The 16,512-nt window shown below is 38.5% G+C and overlaps 1 protein-coding gene across 2 annotated transcripts in view; it reads right to left on the reverse strand.

Annotated features, from left to right (window-relative positions):
* LOC118327185 (cytoplasmic phosphatidylinositol transfer protein 1-like) overlaps positions 1–16,512 on the reverse strand; it is a 76,867-nt gene that overhangs the window by 9,485 nt on the left and 50,870 nt on the right. For both annotated transcript variants that reach the window (XM_035660453.1, XM_035660454.1), the window contains exons 2-5: positions 8,046–8,194; positions 4,809–4,897; positions 3,608–3,615; positions 1,679–1,750 (exon numbers count right to left, since the gene is read on the reverse strand). In XM_035660453.1, the coding sequence (XP_035516346.1) occupies positions 1,679–1,750; positions 3,608–3,615; positions 4,809–4,897; positions 8,046–8,194 (318 nt within the window). The remainder of the gene's footprint in view (positions 1–1,678; positions 1,751–3,607; positions 3,616–4,808; positions 4,898–8,045; positions 8,195–16,512) is intronic.

Genomic DNA, 16,512 nt, shown 5'->3' on the forward strand with positions numbered 1-16,512 from the left:
AGAGAGAGAGTGTGTGAGTGTGAGCGTGGGTGTCTGACAGGAGATAGTACTGTGGAATTCTGCATGTCATGTAATGTTACTGCAGTCCCCATTCAAACCCTGCATGATGTCCACTCACACACCCACTCATTTCCGGTCCACACCATTCCTTCCTTCCTTCCTTCCTCTATCTCTGAATCAGTTTCCACACAGTAAATCAATTTTTTTCCAGTTGGCCTTTCTTTTAGGCTTACACACAGCATTAGGACACCCCGACTGGACAGATGTATGCTATGCCATTAGAATTCACACATGGGAAAACATGACACTTATCAGAGAAAATGTTTTGATATAAAATGTTAAAAACAAAGCCGCACGCAGATGCATTCATATTATTTCACGGTACTTTTATAGCAAATACACGTCACATACTCATGAAGTGTTATACAATGTCATAAAACATGCAGAGCTTCTTGTTTGTTTGCCCTGAAGATGTTATGTAAAGTAGCGCAGCTGTATCACTGAATCATTGACTTGAGTGTGTGTATGCGCAACAAGGACGTGCCGCTCTCATATCTGCGCTCATATGCACAGACATCTTAGACTGTCTGGCATCTAAACACACTCACAACACATATTTATGCAAACCGAGTTTGATTTTTTTCTCAGTTCTTACCCATGAAGTGCATTTGCTGTAGGCAATTTCTGTTAGATTTAATAAAATAAAAGTCTGATCTGTCGCCTTGTCTTGTCAAAACAAACAAGCATCAATCTAAAGCATCCCTACTGTGTTTTATGCGCACCGACAGTCTGTCCATTTCTGTCTCCGGCTTTGCTTTATGAGTACATGTATAAACTACTCTGACACATCAACAACACACTTGAGCAAAGTTGGGTGCCATTCCTCCCTTGTACAATCGCTAAATTACTCATAATTTGAAGCCAAATATAAAGACGCAGTAAAATTAACCTGCTGGCCACCCACCATGGATATATTACAGGCAATTTGTCTTTTGCACACTAAAACTGTTCTTCTTCCTCACTGTCCAGGCAGTAGCAGCGTTTCATTTGATGACTAATGCCCCTACAAACAGGAGAGTAGAGTAAAATATAGAGAGAAAGAAAGTGAGTAGGCCAACAGTCCAAATTAAATTAGCTGTCCAATGAGTGGAGCAGTTTTTGGCAGACTCTCGAGGCGCATTGTATAGTTGGCATTATGATATGACGGGATTGCAAAGGAGTGTCTGTGAGTTACCAAATCTGCCCGGATGGTTTTACTCATTTAGCTTTTGCAGAGGTCTTACACAGATTTCTGTATAAGAAGAACAGAAGACAGGCAGTGTTATATTAAGCTGAGAGATTTGTAGGGTAGTTAGAACCTGACCGATAAACTGACCGGCCATATGGACTGATACAAGCTAATTGCAGAAATATCAGTTTCTGGGTGTGTATGTCGAACAATAAGCAACAGGAAACTGCAGTGCACACATTGCAAAGGTATGTTGCAGGTACTTTGAAACAATGAAAGAATTACATTTTTCAACTGTAAATGTCCTACTCAGCACGTACCATGGTCACAATTCTTTAAAAACTAATTTAAGGGATTCTAGTCAAAAGTAATTTACAGACAAAATTCAAAACTCCTGTGTCTCTCACACACACACACACACACACACAAACACACACACAGTATACTCACATTGTCATTGCATCCTTTGTTGTCCTCGTATTTTGTCTCTATGTGGATAGAGAACTTGGGCAAGAATGAGCACTGTGGATAAAGAAAGAAAAAGATCAAATTAAAAAACATCCTACGTGCTGGACACAGCATATCATAGCTGTCATCGTTGTTTTACTGTCTTTAATGGTAATGGAAACTTTTGGTAATGATAATGCAGATGGATTTGCAGATTGGTTGGATTTATGTCTTAACTGTAGTTAATGGCATACAGCTGTCAAAAAAGGAGCCACTTTGTAATGCGCTTGCTTTAACTTCTTTGTGTGGTAAAGTAGACTTCCAAAGTACTTTTACTGTCAAAGCTGCTGTTGGATATTTCTGTCTCTCTTTTTTGATGTTCTTCCTCACTGTGTAGTGCAAAACAAAAATTCTTCAAAAACTTTGATAGTACAGTATTTTAATTTCTATCTCCTTGTCAAAACTGACAAATACCAAGACAATTCTTAAGGCTTTTGTGAGTCTTTTTGAAAAACAAATCTTTGCATCAGTGCATTTCCACTGACTCATACATAAACACAAAATGTACCCACACATACAGTAAACACAGACATTATGAAGCATTCTGTCACCACATTATTGTCGTCTTTCCCCTCTTATCCTTGCGGTGTGACTCATGCTGTTGACGTTTCACACTCTGTACAACAGAAGCCCGGTAGCTGAGCCTAATTGTATGCATGTGTCTTAAAAATGTATCAGCTTATTCTCCTAAAGCTTCATGTGTTTTCAAGGGTTAATCAGGGGTCACATAGGTGGTTCTGCATATAAATGTGTGTGTGTGCATGTGTTAGAGGGGAAAAACTGAGTTGTTTTGATCACTGCAGACATTGACGATGCAGGTGTTGTAACTAAAAAATCCCATTGTGTAACAGCAAGATACCAGGGCTTCAGACACCAGCAGACTGCATAACTGACTTCTGTAAACAGACATTTTAGCTTATAAAAAGTGATCACAAAGGCGAGGTAAATGTTTTCTTTTTTCTATCACATAATGGACAGTTTAATCCAGTCGATGAGCCAATTAGGAAGACTATATTTGTTCTTAAAGCTGCACTAATTAATGTTTGTATATTATCATTGCTTTATGTAATGTGAGAGGGTTCGTAGTGACAACAGAAAAACGACTTCGAATGTATGTTAATGTTACTCTGTGTCTGCTTGATGTGTAAATGTGGTCGTTTGCTAGCATGATCGTCATCACAAATTTAAAAGGCAATCATTGTTAAAACTGTGATTACAGCTCATTTCACTGCCCCTAAGTAGCCTTAACATTCCACTTTAACCCACATTTCTTTTCCCTGCCACCAGATCAAATACTTCTAAGGTTGTGTCCAAAATCACTATCAATTTGTCACCTAGTGCACTAGGTTTACTTTGACATTTTATTTGAATGCTTAATTTCTAGTAAGTGTAAATATAGTGCGATCAAAAAATTAGACAATGGAATATAAAAAAATATGTGTACAGTACAAAAAAAAAAAAATTGTTAAAAATGCCAAAGTGCATTGCTGATGATTCATAAGTATCTGAAATCTATATCTAAAATTTAGAAGATTTATTACTGCATGTAGGAAATATGAATAAGTAAACAAAGGAGTGACTTTGGACACAGCAGGTGTTTTGAGTGCACTCATGGTTAAAAAGAAGTGAAGAGACAAGATTGTTGTTTTCTGTATTCGGGAGACAAATCTGATGATCAACAGCCTTGGTTTTCTTTAATGTGTTTTGCACTCAATGTGGCCACTGGTGCACCATAATGTAATCATAAAGACATGCAGTGTTACTCTGGCTTCTTACATTTCCCCTCTTCTGTTTTGATGCATGTATTTTCCAAATTAAATAAATAAATAAATGCAAATAGTAGACGGTGACATATGCACAAAGGATACTTACTGTGTATTCTACAGACCATGCGATGACACACACATCAGGTCGGAGCAGAGACAGAACACAAGAGAAACAGTTAGTTATGTAGCCTCCTCAAATTTTCCACAGCATGAAAGGAAATGAGAAACCCTAGAATGTAGAAGGTGCAAGACATACAGGAACAGCATAGTGTTTGTCACATACCTCACATCATCCCCTCTTCTCTTCTACTTTCTCTAATTTGCTCTCATCAAAAAGATAGCTTTTATCTATGTTCCTCAGCTTATAACACTTCCCCTTTAGATCAGCACCACAGAAATATATTCTGGGCACTGCAGCTCTGATCACTGCACTCCTGACTACTGGTTGCTTGTAATGTCGGCAATTTACGAAGCAAAGCGTATTCCACTGTTGCACTCATTGTAAGTCAGTGTGGATAAAAAGCATTTGCTTCATGGAAAAACGATTAATAGCTAAACCCATGTCAGCTTTAACATGCTTATGTGTCAATAACATGTTCATGCTTTCTCACACGTCTGCCTGGCAAACTGACACAGTGACAAACCGAAAGCTGCAATGGTGTGACTGACAGTGTGACATTATTACATTTGAACCAAGTCATCTTCTGTCAGCATTAAGGACCCTTGTGAATGCACAATGTGTGTTGCTTTTTGTCTTGAGCTGCAGTCCCACGTCAATACTATCACCTTTTGAAGTTTAAGGTTATCCTGTATTGATCCATGTTGCAGAATCCTCCTTCCTCTTTTGTCTTCAGAGGTCACTGATTTTAACATTTTATTTACATTTTGCTTATAATGCTATAAAAAATGCTTATTTCCAATGTCACTCTATCCAGCACATCTTTCAGAAATAATGTGGAGTAGTTAAATACTGGGATTCCTGAATTATACAACACATGTCTGTATTTGCACAGAGTTAAAAATGCAGTGGAAACCATGTGCTCTATGCGTTGTGAAAACTCGTACAATCTTTTCACACGTCACGTTGCAAAACAAAGTGTTTTGCACTGCAGTCACATGAAACAACTATTCTAGTCTAAGTTACTGTAGGCTCAATTTCTACACAAGTATTAGAGAGGCAGAGCCTTACAGAAAGGCTCTTTTTGTTATAGTAGTTAAGTGGCTTTGATATGACGTGTGTGCTGAGCGTATAAGAAGAGTTGCGTCAGATTGATTAGCTGGACAGTCCGGCACACACATTAGCTCACCTGTTATGGTGTAAGGGTAGTAGTTCCATGCTTTCTCTGTCACGTAGAAGATTTTAGGAACCACTGCTCGAGCCCAGCTGGGTAATTTACTGCAAAGATACATTGAGACAGACAACATGTATATAACATATGAGGGGAGAGACTGTAAGCATGTAGCAGCAAAGCAGGGATGAGTGTGGAATGGCCTCAGTCATCGTGGCAATCATCATAAATTTGTTGCACTTCTGAAAGGAAAATCTGCTCACAGTATGAAACACTGAAACTCAGAGAGGGTGTGAAAAGAACACATTCCAAACTCAGGGGAGATAATAAAAAACATCTTACCTAAAAACCTTTAAGGTTTGTTTTTACCTTCTTGGAACTTAAAACTAAAAAGTACTCAAACCGTATAATCCTATGTTAAGACTGAAGATGGGGGGGGGGGATCTGCCTACCAGCACCTCTAAAGCTCACAAAAAAACACATTATAACTATATATATATATATTTCTTGGTCAGGCCATACAAGGTAAACACTTTATTAGTGAGCTTTAGAAGTGCTGATAATACATATTTTGGACAAAGCCAAGCGAGTCGTTTCACCTTGATTTCAGTTGTTACACTAAATAACTAACTTCATATTTAGCTGCAGACTTGAAAGTGGTTAGTGGCTAATTAACGTATTTCTCAAAATGTAGAACTATTCCTTTAGTTGCAGCCATTGAGAGTTCTCTGAGCCCAATGAGTCCATCCTGGCACCCTGAACCTCTCTGTATCATCTACCATGTGTTCACTGTTTAGAGGTACAGTAGACTGCCAATATGTACACCCGGGGAATTGCAATTCTGAACTCTGCTAAGATTTAATTGAGGCTGCATTGATAACACATTTATATGTCAAACGCAGACATGCACAGGCTTTCATGTAGCATGTCATCTCTAGTTCCTTTGATTGACATGGAAAACAATTTCTTGAGAAGGACAAAAATGGTGCCCACTGCATCGTGACAGCTATGAATAAAAACAAGCCTTCGCGATCACATTGTGTGAATGTTGCGGCTTGTTCATCCTCTTCTCTCTTCTCTCTCTCTCCTCTCTCTCTCTCTCTCCCCCTCCCTTTCAACAAAAGAGACTGACACTCCTCCTACACCCCCATCTGTTGATTTCTTCCATTACCTCCTTGTTCTTTTAAAGATCTATGCCAATAGCTGGTGCGACGGGGGCCCACGTTGCCAAGCGTGCAAGTGTGGTGGGTGGGTGCTAGGAGTTTTCAAGCCAAAGCCCGTGTTTGTATTTAGAAAGGGGAAAAAAATAGTTACGTTGAACCCATCCAAGGAAAGGCTACACTTTATTCAGTCATGAAATCAACCATCCCCTCTCTGTTCTTAATAAAGGTTATTGACAGAACGAGCGTGGGATCGATGTTCAGGTCGGATGGGATCAGCCCAAATAGTCAAGTACAGCGCAAGGGAGATTGTGAGGACTAAAGGGGTGGTTGAAGCGTGACAGAACGAGTCCAGATTGACTTCCCTGCTGGTGAATCAGAGCGAAGTGTTTAGTTGTTGCAGAGCCAGATGGATGTTCAGTTGAATGGGGCAGAACAGTGGTTAGTTATTGTAACCTCCTTAATATAACATGTAAGTTCATTTTACATTGCTTGATGTAAAGTCTCAGATATTACTTTAATATACTCAATTTCATCATCCCAGGAATCACAAATGGTTTGGTTATTTTCTCATTTTACACTCAAGAGTGAGTACTTTTGCTTTATATCACAGATCATTATAGGCAGATTGTATGGGGATGTCCTGTTATGTATTTATTAGCATTGATGTCTTTCCATTCTGCCAGGGAAACATACTACTTTCTTACAAATTCACCTTTTTTCATTTCATGACAGGACTGAAATGTTACTAAGTGAGTGGTATTTATTCATCTTGTGTTCCTACTGAGAAATGAACATTTTATCTTAACAAAAGTCAGCTACTCTGGAAAGGTCAGTGTTTTGTCTTTTTCCATCTAAGCTGCAGATGTAAATGGGCATACGAGAGTTTGAAAGAAATGTCTGTAATACCCATAAATGAGTATGAAAGAAATAAACTGCCATGAACTTTTTAACTGCTCACACTTACAAACAAGCATAGGAAGTGTGATCACTTGAGCATGTCTAGGATGTTGTCACTGTGTCAAGACAATAATTCAACTTATATTCCTTTGCTATTCAAACCATGATTTCTTTACTGTCTAAACAAAGCCTTGAGCAACTATAAAAACAAATTTCATGCAACTAACTGAATGGAAAACCAACTTATCTCTGTTTGCTCCCTCTGCCTTCTTCCTCTCCTCTCCTCTCCTCTGCAGAGCTGTGCTGACTCAACATAATTAGTTCCCCGGCATAGTGAACGCTGACACAGGTATTTGTGCTCAAACAAATGGCCAACAGCATCTCTGCCCCCCCCCTATTCTTCCCTCTCTTGCCCTCATTTTTTGTTCTTTCTCCCACTGTCATTTTCCTTTTCTTCTTTACATCTTCTCCATCCTGTCCTCAGTCACCTCTCTTTGATTCATGTGGATATAACAACTGAAAACTGTTTGCATGTGGAAGGGTCACACGTGATTTTGCATGTGCAAACACGCATATGAAACCACAAAGAGATAGTGAGATACATCAGTAATATGAGGCGATATATAACTGATGAATAAGTAACTCCTGCTGCTAGCAACAACTTGCTTTGGCCAGTGTATTTGTGTATGTGCAAATCTTTACAGTCTTATCATATGGCTAAATGTAAGCCAGTTCATATGCACATAATACACTATACTTTGGTTTTTCCAGGTTTGGTAAAAATCATAGCTAAGGATGCAGAAACAGATCTAGTCCCAGGTGGCAAGCAAGCCTTTAAGACTATAAGTAAAACCAAAATAAAAAAAATAAAAGAATCATTAAAAGTACCAATTACTACTAAGCTCAATGCTGTAACGTTCACTTCTGCACTATCCAGTGATACAGAGAGGTTCTGTGATGCCTTTTATCTTCAATGTGCTTGTACCTTTTTTCTGTTCAACCATGGTGGCTTATGTTTTTCTTACAAACACAAAAATATATGTGGACCAGAGGATTCTGTCTAAGAAAGACATCCAATATAAAAACTTTTCTTAACTAGCTTCACCAAAAATGTGGTAAATTGACAGACAGGATTAATTAATTAAGGATCAATTAGCACATGTTTGTTTAACTAGAAAAGATGTGTTCCACCAACCTGTTGAGGTAGACTCGTTTCTCTGTGAACTGCCCTTGGCCATGCGCTGGGTCTTCATACGGTTCATTTTGGACCACCTCCACTCCTTCCCCTCGATCACTCTGCTCGTGGCTGTGTTTACTGATCATGTACAGCTGCCCGATCCGGTACTGAAAGATAAAAGACAAACACAGGATATGTTCACATACTATTGTCTGACAACCACCACTTTAGTAACCTTACAGTATAACCTTGGAACACAGTATATAGTGTAATAGGCTCATAATGCTCGCTATTGTCAAGCTAAATTATGACAGGAACACTACAATACAATACACATAGTGATAATAATAAAAGAATCACAGTCATAAAATATTTAATTGCCACTATTGTGTACAACCTTCAAACACAATCTCACCATGGAATTAAATCCAAAGCTAATGTAATGTAACGCAAAAGCTTATTCAAACATCAACAAACATTTCTAACTCAAAACAAATGCCAATAAATAAGATCCGAAGTAATTCCTCAGATTCAATAATAATTCATGAGATACCTTCACTATTTGAGAATATAAATTGCATAATCATACTGTGTTTTAATCAGAAATAAAAATTCAGGATGCAGTGCAAACTTGAAAGTTTAAGTTCAACAGTTTGTTTTCTGCTTTCTGCTTCTTATTTCAGCCCCAAGACCAACAGAAAGAGAGAAAGGTAAAAAGCAGTTTTGTAAGTGAGTTTCACCATGAATTGCCTGTCTGCTTGGCCCTGAGTCAACACTCATTCTTTATTTATTGCCTTATTTTCCAGACTTTGTTGAGAAAAAGGTCAGAAAACGAAGTCACCTTCTGCAGCAATAATGCTTCTTCAGGAAAGGCCAGACTTACAGTTGGTTTCCGGCTACGCTACTTCTGTTTCAATGAACATGACTTTATGCCATTTGTACACATTGGACCGTGTTCATTTAATTAAATACTCTGGCCATGCAATACCAGCATTTAGTTTTAGATGCCCTGCAGCATGTTCTCTGAACTGATTGAGGGCAGCACTTCTGTTTGCTTTTGATCTTTAATCTTCATATTCTAAACCTAAAGCTGCTGTTGGTGACAAAAGACCAAGAAACAAGTAGGAAAGATATGGAAATGAATGAGTGATTTCAAAGAGCGAGAAAAGGAGCTGACTGAGAGTGCGAGATTGAGGAGCATCAAAGGAGGGCAACTTGAGGAGTTTTAATGAGAAGGAGGGACCCTAATTAAATCAAAGACAGAGCAAAGGGATACAACTGGACATTTTTGACAACAGATTATAAGCAAGAAGATGAGGGAAAATATTGTTTGATGATGGCCAGTGATGATTATATTCTCTTCATCTGTTACAGGCTGTGAACAAGTGAATCAGCACTTTCAGTCTTTCCTGCTTAGTCACCATATGCTTTCTCTTCCCTCTGGGCTCCTCTCCTCCACACGTGCTTCCGTTTTAAAAACCCATCTCAGAAGTGAGAGTAGGGCACTGCTAATGAAGGCAAGCTAACTCAGTTGTATTCCCCTGCATCCCACACTTCCTCTTTCCCTGACCTTTACCTGCCATGGCTGTTGGCTGAGCTGTGAAATGCTGTCAGGGGGAAAATGTAAGGTGCTCACACAAAATAGCTCCCAGAGGGGCTTAAAACGGTGTCAGTTCCTAGCTGCTGCTGAAAATCTCTGATGGATACATATATTATAAGGTATGTGCTAAAATAAATGAAACAATTACGCAAAATCTTTAGGTTATTAGACCAAGCCCAATGGAAGGACGCAAAGTTAAAAGTTGGTAAAAAGCTTATTTTCAAATCAATTTAACTAAATAATAAAAGGCAATGCTGTAAAATCAACCTATTTGGTGTAGTATAAGCACTATCCAATAACTATCTCAGAGTGGATGCATGAGGGTCCAGTGTTCTGACACTACTATTATGTTAACATCCTTTCCATGCTATATGCATATGCACAGTATGTTTAATATTATACATTGGCTGAATTAATTAATAGTCTGTTGAGAAAAGAGAACATTTCCAATCACTTTCCTGAATATTTACTATACAAGTAAATTCCCTGTAGGTGTGGTCATTGTTATGCTCAACAGAGCTTTCAGTGGCCGGTTCTGCCCCGGAGACGAAAGTGTAATTATCTGAAAAATAGATACTCACACCAGAGTAAAGAGGCTTTGAACAGCTCTACGATGATGGTGATACATCAGAATAGCTTTTGATTAATTCTGATTAATTTAAGTATGAGAATAAAAATCCTCCTTTCTCTGCATGCTTTTTAAGTCTTGCCATTTTAATAAAAGGAAGATTCTACAGCTTTTGTTGGAATCTAAAAACAGCAATGCAAACACGTACATTCAAACCTATGTCAGATAGTATTTGAAAATACAGTCCTGGACTGTCTTCATTCAGTAAACAACAGCAACCTGGTTGTCCATTTTGGATAAACATCAGAAATGATTTCACCTAGACGTGATATCCACATGATGCATGTATTCAAACACTTGCATGTACAACCTGTAGTACATAGACGTGCACGCAAACACACCATTATGTATGTTTTCTCTCTCACAACATTGTAACCACTCAACAATGCAATGCTCTTGGATATTACAATCGACAAGCAATGAATACATAAAGCACCACCATCAACCTGATGTTTCCTGTTTCCTACACATGCAGCTATACATCACCAAACTTTTAACTCATGCACACACAATTTATGCATTAAAAAGGTCACAAACAAAGCTGCAGCACCTTGGCTCTGTGTCCTCTGTGGTTCTGTATACAAGTTTCACAGTGAAACTGTGAAAGGGCAGCAACATAATGACTCACTTCCTCTGTATCTATTGGCTCCAAGGCCCCTAGTCTCTAGACAATCATATACATGTAAGATTGTGGTGTCAGAAAGGGACACACACTTGAGAAAGAACACACACACACACACACACACACACGAAATAACAGGCCTCAAGAAGGTTGTCTGAGCACAAAATTCCCCAACTAGAAAGCCAGACACACCAACGGGTTAAGTTCAGAGACAAGCTGTTATTAAGACACAGAGTGTTTGGCTGACCTCTGTCAGAGCGAAGAACATGTTATATAAAAATGATTTTCATCTCTTTTTTGGCATTTGTTCCACTGTGCAACGTGTTTTGCAGCTGTCTACTACTACTGCTGTAAACTGACACCACATTACCAATGTTTTTTTACATTTGTTACTTGATTAGTCAATCACCGACAATCAGTCTGCAACTATTTTGTCAACAGTTTGTGGTTAAATGGGGAGTTAAGCGTTTTCCCCTGTTACTTTACATTTTTACATTGACATCACAGATTAATTACTGAGGTTACATGTGCTAGTAGGCATGGTTTTTTTTAACTTTGGACAAAACCAGTTTAGCAGTTTCCCATAGACATAAGAGTGTTATCAATCTTTTCATCTAGCTCTTTTGAAAGAAAGTGTGTTTCCCAAAATGTTGGAACTATCCAAAACCTGAAACCTGCAATAACTGATTTTATTTTGGCTACTTGAGGGCAGCAGAAAAAAGCAATGAACACAACATTGTCAAATTATTTGTTACTTGTTGATATTGACTAAGCTGATATTGGAAAAAGTTGCCATTTACCCATTCAGCCAATACACAGCAACATAAGCATTAATTTAGAGTTCTCTTCTTTTAGCAGTTTGATGTCTCTGCTAACTCACAAATAATATCGAAATATCGCGCTCTTTAGCTGTTAAATGTCCCACTATGTTCATGCTGTTGTACAGCATATGCTGTAAACAGCATATAAAAGCAAAACAATGAGATGAAAGACGCCATAAAAACTCATGCAATGTCTTTCAGTAGTCATTTCATCCATTGTTAATATAAAAATATTAATTATAGACACTTTAACAGCCACTTGCGCTTACAATTTCCTAAACCAACTTGAGCAGCAGTGGAGCAGAATCAACCAGCCCCTAAGTTCAGTAAAAGTTGTTAAGTGCATAGCTGTCATGTTGCAAGATTATGAAATGCATCAAGCTAAAGGACATTTTCAGCACTCACTAAAAGACATTTTGAGTGGATCAGACCTGAAATGACCCATACACAATGTAAGTTTCTGTACAGCACAGCCACTACTGCAGTTCTGAATAAATGACCAATCTTTATGTGTTATATAATACTGATACAGGGGTAGCCTCATTTAACTACACAAGTAAACATTTATTCAAATAAAAATGAGGTCCCTTTGTGATCAGACTTGGGCAACTTAGTTGTTTAATACAGTCTGCCAGTAATGTGTTCACTTTAGAGACAGTTCAGACTCAGTCACAATAAATGTATGATAGGGAATGTCAAGGTAGAGCTTATGTTAGAAATGTTTAAAATGGAAAAATCCTTGTGACCATTTGTGTGTTAATTTATTAATGCTGCATATATTAGCTGCAGTTATTACCTTACTTCTCTTATCCCTTACAGTGTAACAGCCAGAACAAATTACATAACACGTTCTTTTGAAATTCAGTCAACCTTTTCATTGAAGTATCGAAAGCAACGGCAACGTTTCTAAAAACAGCTCTGGGCTGTGGTGAGTGCGAGCCTGCCAGGTTAAGAGCTACTGTAAATAATGCAGACACTCTCCATCCCTCTTCCTCAATGCCACATACGAAATGAGGGAGGTGAGTGGTGGGGACTGAAAGACACTGAGGCAGAGGACAAGCTGAGGAGGGAATTAACAGGGGACTTTTTTGTGAGTCCTTTGCTCGTGAGTGAGGACAAAGTTTCAGAGAATGAGAGGTACAGACGGCCAGAAATAAAGACACGGGGTTACAGAGGCAGTAAAGTGTGACATCAGCCTAATTTAATGCCTGTTTAGACAAGAGATGTCCTTTTTCATACACTTCGTCATCGATGAGCTGTAGCGGTCATTGACTTCTAAAAATATCATGGCCGTGCATATGTTATCTAGGCCTTCTTATAAGGGCCGGTGTGATTATTTGAAATATTTAAGGACCCTATGATGAATGTGCTTGACCGTGAACGGGCCAAAACAGACCGCTTCATATTAGGGAAGGTTTGCACAACAACAAATAAAAGCTTGTACTGACTGAATAGCCCTGTTATTTTCTCCCGTTGAAGCAAAACAGGCAATCACTTCAGAGAACGCTGCAGCGCTGAAGTACTACTCACTCTGTCTCTTGTCTGGAATCTTCACAGCGTGATCGATCATTTAGCTACATGACGCAGCCAGCACAAAGAGGCCAGTACTTGCCTCGTCTTTATTCGATTTGTCTGATGACAAGGCACTCCGGTTTGTTGTTGCTCATTAATCAATGCCAATAAACTAGAGAGTGTTGTCATCATCACCCTCTATTACAGTGTTCTGGTCTAGGTCACTGAAACCCAAATCCACACGTTGAGAGGGCTGCAATCCGACGGGTGTGAAATCACAACCTAGAACTGTGTCTTGCTGGAGCGTTTCCACCCACAACCAGCCCCTGAACTACTTGTCATTTCAAGATTTGCCAAAAATAATACATAATAGCCATTGATTGTACGGCCTTAGTGTGTGATCGCACACACATTTTATTTATTCTTTGCGAATGGAACCATTGTGTAAAAGATTGGTTTTTTGCCTCTTTGCCCTTAGTGTCTTTACGCTGCATGAATACAGCCAAGGACTTGTAAATAAAAGACGCTCAGACTCAGCCTGTTATCCTGCCAGGTTAGATATTTTCAGTTGCAGATAAGAGTCAAAACAAACTGGATTTCAGTTCCTTTAACTGTATTAATCTGGGCTCTGTGTGAAGTTTAAATACTAGTTAAGTACACAAGGCATTATGTCTGGCTTCATTCTGTAAGCTCTCCAAGTTCAACAGTCTGCTGTATATCAGATGTTAATATTTGTCCTCTTATGAAACCATTTTGCAGAAACATACAGTATTTTTTACAACTTGTACCTGAGCTCAGAGGATAATGTTCAAATGACATTGGGCCACATGCAAGAACACTTTCATATCGCAAATCTCTTTTACTCTTTTCTGTGAGGCTTGCTTCATAATTGCCATATAAGTGGTTCCTTCATGAGGCCCTTTGCTCAGAGCTGCCCAGATCAATGTATAAAGAAATGCTCCAGAAATAAGAACAAATACACCTGGATTGGAAAAGTGCATTTTTTATTGGTTGATCTTCCAGATTCATATGAATAACTCTGGATAGTGTTAAGAAAAATAAATGAGTTATTCAAAAAGAGATATTCAAATTGCATTTTAACTAGAAAAACAGTGGGAAATTCTTGTTTTCCAACACCTTCTAACAGGTATTTGCATTCAGCATGTCTGGGACTCACACTCACAGAAAAACAGAACAATCAGTTGCATCTGAAATAATTTAAATTGTTCACACTTCAATCATTTTTTCAATGTTTCAGTCCAGTTCATTTCCATCTCATTTATTTCTGCCCACCTGAAGTGTTTCATTGTGATAGCATAGACCTTGCTCAACCAGTGAAAAAGTGATTAGTTCACTGCAATCTCAACAAACTCTTAAACACAATTGGTTCCATTCATTAACAAAAAAGAAAAAAGGAAATCTGTGCACTGCTGCTTCCATTTTTAAGGGTCTTAAAAAGGTCTAGACTAGCTGTCATGAGGCCAGACGTGCCGCTGGACTGGTGAAACACAATGGGAATAAACAACATTGCAGCGTTAAGCTGTATCAATCGATGTGCGGTGTATCTGGACTCACTCAGCATTTCTGTGCAGTCAATAATCCTACAGCACCATCATCAAGAAAGTGGAGTAAGGGGGTAAAGGAGAAGAAGAAAGGGAGGAGTTGGCATCATTTTATGATCAGTAAGGGTACAGAAATGGAAAAAAGAGGCGGAAAAAGACCAAAAAATGAATGGATAAAACGTAAGAATGTAAAGAAATGCAAAGTCAGCAGATAATGAGGAGAGGATAGAAAGAAGACAGGAAGGAAGGAAACAAACAGTAGGAAGGGAGGGAAGGAGTTATGATTAGCAGGCTGCACATCGCTGTATATCACTAAATGTCCAGGCTTCGGTCCACAAAAGGATGAGGAGAGGGAACTCAAATGAATGAGAGCAATAAACCAAGACAGGCGAGAATGGATAGAGGAAAGAGTGGAATGATTTTCTGCCCATTGAGTGATGATCTTCCTCATTATTCTGGGCGACAACATCACCCATCAAAGATACGGAGGCCTCAAGTACTTACTGGCACACTCAGACAAACACAGTGAAGTGCTTCAATTTGGCTTTTGATGATGATGTGGAGGATGAGTTTCAATAAGGTAGACTAGGAACAGATGTGTCTAAGTAAGGGTAACACTGGGGCTCAAGCATGAATCGTTCATATGCACAGATTTGATCTTAAATTGTGCTCAAACAATTCAAGAACTTTTATGGCATTCAACAATATTTGCGTTTGTTGAGTTTTACAGACCAGCCAATATACACCAAGGCCAAATTGCGTTTTGTTGGTAAAATATTAATGCTGCTGAAAAACCGAAAACACAGAAGAAAAAATTTATTATTTAATTATTTATTCATTAACTAATTAAAGATGTTTACACTTAATTAAGATGGTTACTAAGGTAGATTCTTTAAAACCTGTGAGCCATTTTGGAGCCTCGACTTAGATCAGAGACAAAATTATCTAATCTCACCACCTCATCAGCAAATCGACTGTATTCACCATCTCAAAATCCGTTCTCCTTCCTCAATAGAAAACAATTCCATTCAATCTACGACCAAATAATATACGTGATGTACAGAATCACACTGTGACCGTGGTGGCCCACTGAAATGCTCGACCTAACTGCACCCCGGACAGAGAAACCGCTCCAATAACAGCTCCAATGTGCTCATCCATGTCTGTTGAAAACTTCAGGATCTTACATTGAACATTTAAGCGAGGTTCTTTGTTTGACTGATTTTCTGGAGTTAAGGTACTCAATCCATCCTGCTTATGCACCTAGTGAGTGGATTTTAGTATAATTACATATTTATTGTAATTTGAAATATTCTGCACATTTTACTATGAAAAGCTATTCATGTTAAAGGCATTATTAAATTAAGCCAGATGTTTCATTAGCTCAAAATATATTTGGCTCACAAACAAGCCTAATTGGTTAATGTGACTGAGCCCAAATTATGTTTCACAGGTGGGAATAAAATTTGCATTCACAAATGAGACACATTCGGATCCATCATGGGCTCAAAAACAGTGTGTATTGGGACCAGTGTGTAGGATTTAGTGGCATCTAGTTGTGAAGTTGCAGGTCGAACTATAGCTACGTGTTGCCAAATTATAATTTTATTATTTTAATTATAAATTATAAAATAAATTATATTTTAAATGTAACCTTGGCAGATGAAGTTGAAGAGATAACCTTCTGCATACAGAAGTCCTTGCAATCAGCCAAAGAGTCTTCCAAACAACAAAAGTATC

Source organism: Morone saxatilis, unplaced genomic scaffold, assembly GCF_004916995.1.
Source record: "Morone saxatilis isolate NCDOM2014 unplaced genomic scaffold, NCSU_SB_2.0 Contig17, whole genome shotgun sequence".
Classification (NCBI taxonomy): domain Eukaryota; kingdom Metazoa; phylum Chordata; class Actinopteri; family Moronidae; genus Morone; species Morone saxatilis.